Genomic DNA, 14,211 nt, shown 5'->3' on the forward strand with positions numbered 1-14,211 from the left:
GCCATTTGCTCAAGTGAAGGTGTAAGGTGATAAGCACTGATGAAACTGAATGTCATGGTCAAGGATGGACAAAGGTCGATTTTGTGGAATTGATTAATGAGTCAGGGAGAAATGATTGAATTAGACTATGTATTGTATTCTACTGACTGATTGGTTTTGTGCCATAAAGGATACCACACAGAGAGAGAAAGAAAGGGAACATTAAGGCTATACTCTCTTTCTACCGCTGGGGACCAGCAAGGAGAGGCAAGCGGATAGGAGAGGGGAGGGAGAACCATTCCACTTGTTGGAGCGCAACTGCAACACAGAAACAGAATAGGTGCCTGGAGGGAGAGGATCTCAAATCACAGCGCACCGCTCACACTACGCACCGGGGCTCTGAACTAGGACTTTCCCCCCACTCTTTCTAGTTTTCAACGTTATTCTTTCACGTTACACCTCAAATGGTCCTTTTGTAGCGACGCTGTAGGATTATATCTGCTGCTTTAGTTCACGTTTTTCCAACAATTCTCCCCCCCCACTCCCCTCAAACTTGTCGCCTGTTTGAGCGAGTCGACGGGAACAGGTGAAGATGGCGAGAGGAGGGCCGGTGCAGGGGACAGCTCCCTCCCCGGCTTGGTGCACCCAAACGCGGGTGGCTTTGTTACTTTTACCGCTGCTATTGCCACTCTTCACCGAGGTTTCAGCCCAGGACTTACCGACCAACGGCGTGAACGGCTTCAGCCTGCACCCCCCGTACTTTAACCTCGCGGAGGGCACGAAGATCACCGCCACGGCGACTTGCGGAGTCGAGGAAGATACAGCGAGACCGATCCACGACCTGTACTGCAAGCTGGTCGGGGGGCCCGTGTTTGGAGACCCCGGTCAAACCATACAGGTAAGAAGAACAGACCGGCACCTGCTTTTAATAAACGACACAGAACGTTAATTACCGTGTTATTTGTAAATGCACTGTGTGTTGCCTGTGTGTGTAGTGTATAGGCGCCAAAGATTATTTGAGTAACTTTAGCCTATTCAAAAACTTGTTCATGTAGTATTCTGAACATTGGTCTCGTCATTTAGTGGACTATAGTAAAATGCAACTGAGATTCTGGAAATATTGCATCCATAGGCAAGTATATATAGCCTACAACAGGTGTTTAAACGCGTTTATGTAGATTGTAGAATGTAGACTTATGTCAAAATGGTAATATTTCCCACACATTCGCCACAATCTCCAGTAAAAGTAGCCCACTGCTGCCCACTGCCCACTATGACTTTTTGGTGGTAAACTAGTATTAACGCACTTCCCGCGGGTATTAACCTGCCCTACAGCCTCCCCCCCCCCCTCTCTCTCTCCCACCTGTCCCTGCATTCCTGACGGTGACTGACCCGTGCAGTGCAGCCTATCAAACTGCGCTTACTCGGTTGGTTTACTGCCGCTGGGGCCGTTCGTTCTCCACATGAGGAATTCCAAAAGCTGTGTAATATAGCCTAGCATAAGACTGTGTGTGTGTGTGTGTGTGTGTGTGTGAGTGTGAGTGTGAGAGAGACATTCAATTAAATACAAATTGACTGTGAACTGAACTCCCATATCAAAGACCTTGACTGGTGAGGAAGAGCATCTGATCATGTACCTGAACAATATGGGCCAAGAAGTCAGTCATTGTAGCCTCTATCTATCTATCTATCTATCTATCTATCTATCTATCTATCTATCTATCTATCTATCTATCTATCTATCTATCTATCTATCTATCTATCTATCTATCTATCATTTCGGTCAAACTGGCAGTCAGTGAGGGCAGAGGGAGATCCCTGGCAGAGCTTGTTGTCAGGCAGGGCTGTGATCTGTTGGAACGTTGTAAAAGGGAGTTAAAATGTAAACCCTGCAGATAGAAAACGACTTCCCCCTCAGGGAAGCCATTCCTGGTGGAGTGGTGGTATTCTATCACAAGAAAGAACTCCCTGAGGGCATGCATCATGCATGCACCTTTTGAGGCTACTGTTTATAACCTAGTGAGAAAGAATGTGTGAGTTTGGGAGAAACGCATAATGTGTGTGTGTGTGTGTGTGTGTGTATACATGTGGGTGTGGAAAGGGAGGAGAGGAGATAATCGGAGTCTCGCTTATCAACAACGGGCTGGATTCACATTCCCACACATCAAAGCTCATGCTAGTGATGCTAATGTGAAGCCAACCTGCTCTGTTGTATTCTAACCTGCTGCCTGGGGCCGCGGTGCGGCCGTAATGGCCCTGCTGGCAGGGAGCCATGTCCCCAGGCTTCAAACTGCTGCAAACCAATGGCCTAAACTCCAGTTAATGGAGTAAACACTAGCCACTTTAGCTATATGCAGTTCAATTCATAATCATAAAAAGAAATTCCTTTACAACAATGCACTAAACAAATGCACTACATGAAGGGATATTTATTTCCAGTGCTCATTAGATGCTCCCTTCGTGCACTTTCCCACTAAACGTATATAGTATTAATCCTACAAAGTAAACTGATAAGTAAATTATCATTACACACCTGAATGTGAGTTTCAACAACTTTCAACATGGTCATTTTCCTGCTTTCTCAGGACAAACCCGAGTCTTTCAAAGCTGAGTTCAAGACCCTCTTTTTCTCAGAACAACCTGCTCGCAAAATATATGGCAGAGAAATCTTGTAATGAGCTGTGGGAAAGCTGGAGCTTTAACCCACTTTTTGTAGGTTTATTGTGGTCGTTGACGTTGTTGACCCTTCCTGTTCTCCTCTTAGCTCAGGTTAATCCTCTTCTTATTGGACGCCGAGACATGAGTGTTTTATTCAGTTAAAACAGCATGGGTGTGTTGGGGGGCGAGGGGGGGGGGGCTGTCAGAAAGAGAGTGGGGTGTAATAATTTAGTGGTTTCATAACCATCTGACTGTTCAGTTCAACTGCGAGCTCACTTCATGGTCTAAAATATGATTGATATGTAAGAAAGAGAGCCAGAGAAAAGGGTTACATGAACCAGCAGGTAATGCCTGGGTAATAGCCTCATTCTGGAGAGAGAGAGAGAGAGGGATAGAGGGAGAGAGGGAGAGAGGGAGAGAGGGAGAGAGGGAGAGGGGAGAGGGGTGGGGAGAGAGAGAGGTTTCCCAGAGGAAAACGAAAACTTGAGAGTGGATTGGCGAGACCAGTCAATGAGATGGAAACGGAGAGAGAGAAATGCTTGTTCACTTCATGCTGAGCCTCTTCACACAATGTCCCTTTGAAAGGATTTTCAGTTCCTACTAGAGTGGGGTCTCAGAGAGAGAGAGAGGATGTGAAAGGGAATTAATAAATGGGGGAGAAATGGAAAAGAGACTAGTAAACTAAATAATCATACTAGGACTAGGCAATATATCGATATCATATATTTCATATAATATATTGTCTGGTACTGGTATGTCTAGTAAAATATAGTTATTTTATTTTGTCCATATTGCCCAGCCCTACCTCCTATTGTTTGACTGCAGATTATACAGATTATTTTATCATACAAGTTCCCTTTTTTACTGACTTGAAGAGGAGTCCATATTTACGGCTTGGGAAGTATGAGAAACACAAGACGTATAGAAAAAGCACACCTGCGTGAAGTGAGGGGCGCTAATATATTTAAAGTCTAACTCATGTTGATTTAGGTGATGTAATGGTGATATAAAACAAACGGTGCAACTTCGCTCTTCATTCATATTAGCGCCCCGTTCACTTAGCCTCGTATCTGCTAATCCAGGGCGCTCTCCGTGGTTTTGATCTGATGGATATACTAGCGCTTCAATTCTGACTTCTCATCCGCCCCTCGTTCAAAATATGAACGCTTTGGAGCTTTTAGCGTTATAATAGAATCAAGAGCAAGGTAAGCTAGCAAAATATTTGCATGTTTTCTCGGCACCCCAGAGCTCCTATTTTGAAGGAATCCCGGGAATGATAAATATGACAATATGACATAAATTGTCCCTATTGTTAATGCAAAAGTAAACTTTGAACTAAAGACAAACATTGAACCTGTGTATAGGAGGGGCTATAGCGCCCCTCAAAAAGCAGAGTGACACATGGAGCAAGCAAAGAGGAAGGGATGGGGCAGCAGAACATTGACCTATGACCTGTGGCCTGAGTGACCTGCAGTGATAACATCTCCTAACCTGAGCTATTGTTCAGGTCTGTGCTTGTTTAGTTTACTCTAGTGCTGGCAATAGATGACACAGGTTTGGGACTTATGGCTGGACAACAACCCTGCTGTAGATGAGAAGGACAGGATTTATAGTAACACTGCTGTGGTGGGAGGTGAAGACGTGTTCCGTTTCTTATACACTTCACTAGCAAATTCACTTTTTAGGAATATCATTTTTATGCATTTTTGTTGTCCTTGCTTCTGGTGTTTGATTGCAAACATTTTTGAGGGGCGCTGCCCAGCTTTGTGTGTACCCCATAGCGATGAATTGATTGGCTGAGCAATGTGTGTACCCCATAGCGATGATTTGATTGGCTGATTCTGTGTGTCCGTGGTACACACAGAATTGAGGATAAAAAGTGAGGACGCCAATTGTGATTGGCCGGAATGTGATTATGTGTAATGATAAGAGCACCCCTCACATCACACGAGTGTGATTCTTTTAACCTTTTCTACCATACCCTTAGCTGACAGGGAGATGATGCAGGGAGTAGGGACCCCCATTTCTGTAGATTTCATAGATTTGTTTGACAGAGCTATTGTAAGTTACTATGTTAATGTGTATTTTCAGACAATTAACCACTTAAACCCTCAATCCTTGACCTTTGGCTCTGTACTTGTTCTGCTACACAGCTACACCAAACCTCTTTGCCTAAGATAGCAGATCTACAAGCTGACAAGGCATTGTCAGCTTGTAGATCTGCTATTTCCACACTGCTGTGGTGGGAGGTGAAGACGTGTTCCGTTTCTTATACACTTCACTAGCAAATTCACTTTTTAGGAATATCATTTTTATGCATTTTTGTTGTCCTTGCTTCTGGTGTTTGATTGCAAACATTTTTGAGGGGCGCTGCCCAGCTTTGTGTGTACCCCATAGCGATGAATTGATTGGCTGAGCAATGTGTGTACCCCATAGCGATGATTTGATTGGCTGATTCTGTGTGTCCGTGGTACACACAGAATTGAGGATAAAAAGTGAGGACGCCAATTGTGATTGGCCGGAATGTGATTATGTGTAATGATAAGAGCACCCCTCACATCACACGAGTGTGATTCTTTTAACCTTTTCTACCATACCCTTAGCTGACAGGGAGATGATGCAGGGAGTAGGGACCCCCATTTCTGTAGATTTCATAGATTTGTTTGACAGAGCTATTGTAAGTTACTATGTTAATGTGTATTTTCAGACAATTAACCACTTAAACCCTCAATCCTTGACCTTTGGCTCTGTACTTGTTCTGCTACACAGCTACACCAAACCTCTTTGCCTAAGATAGCAGATCTACAAGCTGACAAGGCATTGTCAGCTTGTAGATCTGCTATTTCCCCCCCCCCCCCCTAGAATAGAAAACCAATCCTGCGACACAAAGATTTGGCACCCCTCCTGTAGTACCCCCCCCCCCTGTTAACACCCATGCCGTTAGAGCCCCACCATTAGTTGGACAAAACAAATGTGAGTTGCTTCATGGGGGGCAGCGGGGGATTAAGTAATAAGTGCCTTGCTTAAGGGCATGGGCGGGGACACTGTTATTATTTAGGCTATTTCACAGGGCTCACGCTTCCCAGGCTGTCCAGAGGTTTGACCCTTGGGGTCACAAATCTTTTTCTCTAACCTCTATCTCCACTCCTTTCCTGGGAGGGACCCAGCCTCCTATTATTCTTCTACTCTACCAGCTAGTTAACCGCATTCATCTGCAGGTCTAAATGAGTTCCTGATTAAACAGCTGGAAACCAGCAGATATTTGGTTCCCCAGGCTAGAACCACACCTACTACCTCCCGTAGATAAACTGAGAGATTTGAGTTTATAAGCCAATTAAAATGAACTTCAGACAAAGTACAGACCGTTGGAGACCTTGGAGTTTTTAACCTTGCTCTTGAAAAGACATCCGACTCCTCTACCTTTAGGGGCCAAATGGTTTTAAACCTCCTCATTGCATAGTTGTCACTCCAGCTGAGCACGATAGTGCAGACGGCTATCAAAGCTTTTCACATTTATATGTTTAATCAAACATTTACTTGGTTTGCTCTCATCGTCCTCATAGAGTAGTTCAAATGTATTCACTGATCTAACAACCCAATGTCTGTTACTTGAAATGAGAACATTTATTTTTTATTTTTTATTTTTAATGTTTACTTTGTTTTTATTCCTTTTTATAGGTTAATACAGACTGTTTTGACTGAACTGCCTGTTCAGTCAAAACAGTTGAAATGAGAACATTTTTTTTTTATTTTCTTTATGTTTACTTTGTTTTTATTCCTTTTTACGAGTTAATACAGACAGGCAGTTCAGTCAAAACAGTTGAAATGAGAACATTTGAGTGAAAGAAAGATACAATAGAGCACGCACATCCACTGACTAAACGCCAGGTGCTGAGCCGAGGCAATTAATAAAAAAGAAAATAAGGTCCGAACACTGGACTGGACTCACGGCTCCTCATCAGACGATGGTGAAGAAACGTCATGTCCACTTTGGTGTGAGGAAACCTTTAATAAATGTTTGAGCTTTGGAGCATAGGCCAGTCCAGTGTGCGGACCTTATCTTCTTTTCTAACCTTTGAGTGAAAGCCACCATGTTGTGGTCTGGTGATCGTCTCAATGAATGAACTAGGTCATTTCCAATGACCTAGCTCATTGGAAATGACCAGCATGCTACACAAAATGCTGAGAATGTAAATGTACACCAGTCAGTGTGGTTTATGGTTGTTTCTTTCTCCCTAGGGCCAGTACTGTGACATCTGTAGCCAGGGGCAGACTGACAGAGCCCACCCCATCAGCAACGCCGTCGACGGTACAGAGAGATGGTGGCAGAGCCCACCGCTGTCACGGAGTACTGAGTTCAACGAGGTCAACGTCACCCTGGACCTTGGACAGGTAGGATCACAGCTTTAATACATCTCTCTCTCTCTCTCTCTCTCTCTCTCTCTCTCTCTCTCTCTCTCTCTCTCTCTCACACAAACACTCTTGTGTGCATTCGGTTGCTCATTACTTTGCATTTGTGCACAGAGTTAAGTCCACCCATTTCATGACTCGTCCTCTTGTTTACATTTATCTATCTCTTTCTCACTCTTTTGGGTCTCTCTGTGCATCGTCAGACCAGTTATTGGATACAGTAGACGACGGGCTCCTGTCCTATTGTCTGTGTGCTGCTCTGTCTTTACTCTGGCCGAGTGCTCGAATGTCAGTGTTTACTAGGACAGGGGGGGGGGGGGGGGGGGGGACCTTCCCACCGCTGGAGGCTCGGCCGGGCGCTCTGATGAACACAGTTGTCCTCCAATATTGTCCTCAGAGAGATGTAGTGGAGTGAAAGTAAAAGTTTAGAAAATTGGATATACTTAAGTACAGTACTTAAGTAAATGTACTTAGTTACTTTACACCACTGCCCCGGGGAAACGCCTCACTGTCAGGTGAAATGGAGCGAGTGCACTCTGACTGTTCATGTGTGTCGGAGGAGGCACGTGGTTGTCTACACGTTAACAGCAGGAAATTATTTACTATAGGATCTACTAGAATGCCTGAATAATTCTAGAAGACATCAGGATGTGAACTTGGATGTGAGGAAATATTCCAGTGTTTTCTATAGAATATGTACAGTCCTGTGGTTGTATGTGACTGGGGACAGCTGAGGGACAAGGTCAGGTTACAGTGAGTTATATAGACGACATGGAATGTAACCTCTTTCATCCAGTGGCATCCAGTGGCCGGCAGTGGTGATGGTTAAATCCTACTATCATAATAGTTTATAATACACAATATCTGGGAGTGGTATACGTACCGGGATGCACATGCCATGTGGAATAGAAGAGTCTAGTGGCCATTGGCAGGTATGGAAAACAGCTGTTTTACCGTATGCTCACGTCAGAGCTGTACAGCTATACAGTGTCTGGCCGGTGTTCATTTCGGACCTATAGCTTAAAGCAGTTGATAAATAGTTTGTTAAATTTTTATGCCTTTGATGATAATAAATCCAGGAGGAAATCCCAGCCCCGCTAACTGGATTCCTCGCTAACCCACAGTGATATAAATCAGTCTCGGTGGGGCCCCGTGATGAATGTGCATTAGTTAGGGTGTTGGTGTGAGTTGATGTAAGGCTGTTAGTCTTGGCTTGCGTCTGTGTTTGTTCTAACTTCTGTTTGGCTGAATACAGTAGGCCTACACACACACAAACACACTCACACACAGACATATGCATCCATCCATGCACACATTGACAACATGCACGCACACAGAATTGTACTTGATCAGGACCAGAAATATATACTTTTATTTGCGACTATTTGTAATGCATTCAGGCTGCCGCACGCACACACGCGCGGTCGCGCGAGCGCACGCACGCACGCACGCGGACAATTTACAATAGCTTCTATATAAACTCTGTTACTTGAGTAGCTCTTAAAGAACCTCTTTGTTTGTGAGCGCAGCTCTTTTATAACAGGCCGTCCTACTCTACTACCTTCATCCATCAATGGAAAGATGCCGCTGTGCGTGCGTGCGTGCGTGCATGCGTGCGTTCGTTCGCTCGCTCTCCTCTTCTCACCTGTGTGTGTGTTTGTATTTGTCATTTCTTCTCTGTGATTACAGAATCCTTCCATTATCACACACCTTAAGAATCTCTCACTCTCTCTCTCACACACACCTTGATATCGCACACACGCACACACACACACACACACTCTCTCTCTGTCTCTCTCTGTCTCCTGGAGCCTCACGTTGTAAACACAAGACGTCACTTTCCATCACATAGTCACTTTGTACAACACAATGGTGGTTTGTATTGAACCAGGTGTGAGCTCATCCTACTGTCCATTAATTCACAGAATATTCTCTGTGAATTAATATTCTCTATCCTTTCTCTGAAATGGTCAGAAGCTAACAAATAGGACTGTAGAGATACAGTATACAGGAAGATACTGTGGTTCTCAAACTTTTTCCTGTCAAGGACCCCCCCAATTAATAGTTATTTATTTGGCTGGACAACTATACAAGATTTGTGTTTCAAAAATATTCTGAATAAAGCAGGAAAAAATGAAAATAAACACGAAGTCTTCTGCTTGGTAGTAGTGACTTTGTGCTCCCTCAAAGGACTTGGTTCTGGATCCATGCAAGGCACCAAAAAGGGGGGGATTGAACTGCAAACCATCGGTTTTCTGGCTGATCGCTTTGCCTCCTGAGCCACAGCTTCTCCAAGGGAACTGTTGCTGGAACTGCTGGTCCCCAGGAATTTCACAAACCTCTGCAAACGCGGACTGCACAAGGGAAGACTCTTCCCCGTCTTTCAATAATTATATTGTCACATTTGTCACGTTCAAGATCAGTATACACAGAACAGCTCTGCTGCCTTATTCAGTCTCTGTGTCTCAACAGAGGAAGGAACTGCCTCGTTCCAGCACTGTAATCGCTTCTAAAGGAAAACCACAGGAGAAAAGGATGAATAGAGTTACAGTGGGAAGAGGATATATGAGTAGGATGTGGAAAAGGAACAGAAAGAGGAAGGAGATGAATGTCCACCTTTCAGAACGTTTGGCACGGCACTATCATTTAGAGATGAAAGAGAGAGGGACAGTGGTATGTCAGACAGGTTCCTGTCATTTATGATGAGTACAGTACAGTACAGTACAGTACAGTACAGTACAGTACAGTACAGTACAGTACAGTACAGTACAGTACAGTAAAGTACAGTACATAGCTGATCCAATGGAAAGATGGAGGGAAGATGAGAGGAGTAGAGGTCAGGATCTGTAACGCTACTGGTTTGGGTTCGATCCTGCCTTTTATCTGTCCAACTGATGAATGGAGGAGGAGAAAGGAAAGATGCTTGGATGGGTCTTATCTTTTAAACATCAGAGAGAGAGAGAGAGAGAGAGAGAGATGTAAAAAGTAGAGTAAATGTTGGGTGGTCTTTCTGACAAATGCAGCACAGGGCTGATACACTGACGGCACAGATGGTGAAAAGAAGAGGAGGACATCTTCCTCTCCTCTTCAGGAAGAGGACAGGAACAGCACACATATCATACATTCCAGGTGGAGATACTGTGAGGGATGAGGTGGGAGTGGAGGTTAAGGTTGCTAGATTCCTGACTGGTACAGAGGCAGGCTGATATATATATATATATATATATATATATATATATATATATATATATATATATATACATACACGTGTACGTACGGTGGTGGCCAGTTCACCCACAGTCTGGTTACTGGTGGCCACTGGGAACAGCAGTGTTCTGGACTGGTCCAGTTAATATGTGATTTTCAACCCGAATTTGTTCTGATGTGAGTGAGTTCAATTACAGTGTGGCAAAAAATACATCCATTCATGTCTAATCTATCTATGTTGTTATCACAAAACTATATGACATCGAACGTTTCGCACCATATTATCGATTTCCTCACGTTATTACAAACACAAAGGGATTTGGGGGGAATTTCCCTTTCCTGTTTAATTGGAACCATCACTCTTTTTGTGATATAGAACATTTTGAGAGGGGGAGGGGGAAGGAGGGTGGCGCGGGGGTGAGTAAAGTGAGATGAGGGGGGTCTACATGTTCTGACAGGTTAACTGGCATTCCAATCTCCTCTTTCTCTCTCCCTCTTCGTTCATCTCTCCTTCTTTGTCTCTTTTTTTTTGTGTTCGTGCGTGGCGGATGTCTGTGAGACTTTGACCCCCTCTCTCTGTGCCCCATCGGGCCACCACTGACACACACGCGTGATAACGTGCAAGTATAGTCATGCACGCAGCCACACATAGCTGCATTTCGTGGCACTACTACCTGAAAATCTGAGCCCCTTTCTCCCTCTCCCTCCACACTTGCTTCCCCCTTCTCAAACTCACTCACCCTCTCTCTCTCTCACTCTCTAGTCTGCACCCCCCCCCCCACCCCCAAGAACAGTGTAGCAGATTAGAAAATCGAAGGGAATTCTAATTCCAAGTTCCACATCGTTTGGATTCAGTTTCCATTATCTCAGCTGGCAGCTTTATGAGGCTGTTTACATTTAGTCTTTGAAGAGACTCTCCTACTTCTCTTTTGTATTGACGTGCACGCACACGCACATGCACATGCACACACACACACACACACACACATGCACGCACACGCACGCACACACACACACACACACACACACACACACACACACACACACACACACAGAGGTATCCAATATCTATCTATTCTTATGAATACTGTGTGTCATCTACAGTATATATCCATTTTACTCCAATCACAGAGAGTCTTGTGTGGCGCAGCTGACTTACTTTCGTCCAATTTCATCACGTCCAAAAGTCACTCTTTCTATTTTGTGACTTTTTCAACAGTTGTGTCCTTTCATATCTCCCTCCATCGTTCTACGTATGCTGCCTGCAGCCATCCATCTTTGTCTGTCACCATCTATTCATCATCATGTTTGTCTCACTCTCTCAGAAGTGAAGCCTCACACAGATACACGCACGCACACGCTAGAGCACACACTTAACATTGTTGGTCATTCATTATGTTTACTGAGCAGGAAAATGAGGAGAGAGGTCGAGAGAAAGAGAGAGAGAGACTAAATTGACCTTAATAGGAGAGCTTCGGCCGTGACGAGAGAGAGAGAGAGAGAGAGAGAGAGAGAGAGAGAGGACATGAAAGAGATACATTAAATGGATAGAAGGAGCTGAGAGTGAAAGGGAGGAAGTGAGAGCGGGAGTAAGGGAGGATAGGAAGAGAGAGGGAGTAGTTGTAGTCAGAAATAGTCTGCTTCTGTTTAAAGACAGTAACTTATTTGCTGGATGTTATTGCAGCTCATATAAGGCTGTATTCATGGTGACACACATGTACTGTAGATAGAGCAGGGTGATGTTTTCTTTCAAAACAAAGTGAGGTCAATTCCTCTTCTTATAGCAGGGGACAGGATGATGCAAAATGATAAAGTGAACCAGAAACAGAATGGGAGTATAGGATTCAGTATAGCTTTCACTTCTCAAATTGGTCTGAAATAGTATTTTTAAAAGCAAACGAGCAGACTATAATACAGTAGAGTAATTTAACACGCGCACATACACACATACAGTATGCACGCACACATTTGACATTTCAATCACAGATAGAGGCTGAATGGTTTCCTTTTCAGTTTTTTCCCCAGCTGGAGTCCGTCTTTCCTTTCCTCTCTCTCTTCTGTCTGTCTGTCTGTCTGTCTGTCTGTCTGTCTGTCTGTCTGTCTGTCTGTCTGTCTGTCTGTCTGTCTGTCTGTGTCTGTTTAACCTTCTGCAATCCCCTTGTTTGCTAAGCTGTCTGCCAGTCTGTCTGCTCTGTATACATGTATGCAGTCAGTGTGCCCTTGATGCATGGAGCAGGTGTGTGTGTGTGTGTGTGTGTGTGTGTGTGTGTGTGTGTGTGTGTGTGTGTGAGTGAGGGGAGATAAGCCACGATATCCATTATCTTCTAAGGGTGTGTGTGAGAGCTCATGCTATAGGGTTCAACAGGAAACAAAATAGATGTGCAGGTAAGACTCACACATCCAACACCTGATGAAGTGTTTCACCACAACACCATGACCAGAAACAGAAAGGTCAAAGCAGAGCCAAATGTACTTTGGTCTAAGAATGACAATGACGTAAGAGAGAAATATGCTCGGAGGACAGATGGAAGGGTCAGTTTATTAAGACTGTGAGTTGAATGTACTCGCACTGACAATAGCTGATCTACAAACTTGCATGCAGTGCATGATTGCAGTCAGTGCAAGTCGCTGAGTTTGTAGATCGACTATTTCCATTCTTACATTCTCAGATGTACTGGGTGGGGAGTGGGGGATGTAAACCAGGTTCCAATCAACCTGCCACTCTGTACTCAATAGCTGCTTTGATCATGACCGACATACGTGTGTGTGTGTGTGTGTGTGTGTGTGTGTGTGTGTGTGTGTGTGTGTGTGTGTGTGTGTGCGTGTGTGCGTGTGCGTGTGCGTGTGCGTGTGTGTGTGTGTGTGTGTGTGTGTGTGTGTGTGGTTCTGCTCCCTGGTCATGCATGTCTGTTCCACTCTGACAATCTTTTAAAGTTCAAAGGTCATTGCTAGGGTCTGTAGTTTTGACTTCCTGCTGCTTTGAACTCTCATACCTCTCTCCACCCATGCACACACACACACACACACACACACACACACACACACACACACACACACACACACACACACACACACACACACACACACACACACGCATGCAAGCACATGCTCACTTTCCCCCTGCCCTTGCCTCTCTCTATCCCACCTTTCCTTATGTCCTTCCATCTTCCATCATCTACCTTCCCTCTCTCCCTCTATTACCCTTTTTCTTCTCCCACTCCATTCCAGTGTTTAGTCTGGTTTTAGGCAGTCAACTAAATATCCAAAGAGTTTAGGCGACTACTCAATCTTCAGTTGATTTTGTTTATTTAGACTTAGTTTTAGTCATCGTAGCTTATTTTTTATTTAGTTTTCATCAATGAAAAAAGGTAGTCGACAAACATTTTTCATCATAGTTTTAGTCAACACTACTCCATTCCATTCCATCCTTTCTCTCTCTCTCTGTCTCTGTCTCTGTCTCTGTCTCTGTCTCTGTCTCTGTCTCTGTCTCTGTCTGTCTCTCTCTGTCTCTCTCTGTCTCTCTCTGTCTCTCTCTCTCTATCTGTTATCAATGTTATCATGGTCTATGGAGTTTCTTCCACTCCTCCACAAATAAAGCTACTGGAGAGAGAGGGGGATTGGGAGGGAAGGAAATAATTGGACAGAGAAAAGCATGGTGTGTGGGTGCGTGTGTGCATGCGAGTGAGTGAGAGAGAGACAGAGAGAGGGCGGGGGGGCGTGGGTAGAGTTCACTTTTTGACAGAGTGAGAGAGACAGATGAACCGAAAGATGGAAACGGGTGAATAGATAATGAGAGATGGAGGGATGGACAGACTCGTAGAGGGAGGAGTGACAGCGTACAGCCGTCATGCCACAACGCTGACTAAGAAGTCAAGAAATAAATGAAACACAAAAACATACAATGAAAGAGAGAGAGAGAGAGAGGCTTTTACAAGTCATGACTAAGACGTGAGGGAG

At 44.4% G+C, this 14,211-nt stretch overlaps 1 protein-coding gene across 2 annotated transcripts in view; it reads left to right on the top strand.

Annotated features, from left to right (window-relative positions):
• Nucleotides 1-335: 335 nt before the first annotated feature.
• Nucleotides 336-14,211, top strand: part of lama5 (laminin, alpha 5) — a 94,375-nt gene continuing 80,499 nt past the window's right edge. For both annotated transcript variants that reach the window (XM_083769361.1, XM_083769362.1), the window contains exons 1-2: nucleotides 336-877; nucleotides 6,877-7,029. In XM_083769361.1, the coding sequence (XP_083625487.1) occupies nucleotides 572-877; nucleotides 6,877-7,029 (459 nt within the window). In that variant the 5' untranslated portion in view covers nucleotides 336-571. The remainder of the gene's footprint in view (nucleotides 878-6,876; nucleotides 7,030-14,211) is intronic.

Source organism: Protomyctophum parallelum, assembly GCF_964188405.1.
Source record: "Protomyctophum parallelum genome assembly, chromosome: 7".
Classification (NCBI taxonomy): domain Eukaryota; kingdom Metazoa; phylum Chordata; class Actinopteri; order Myctophiformes; family Myctophidae; genus Protomyctophum; species Protomyctophum parallelum.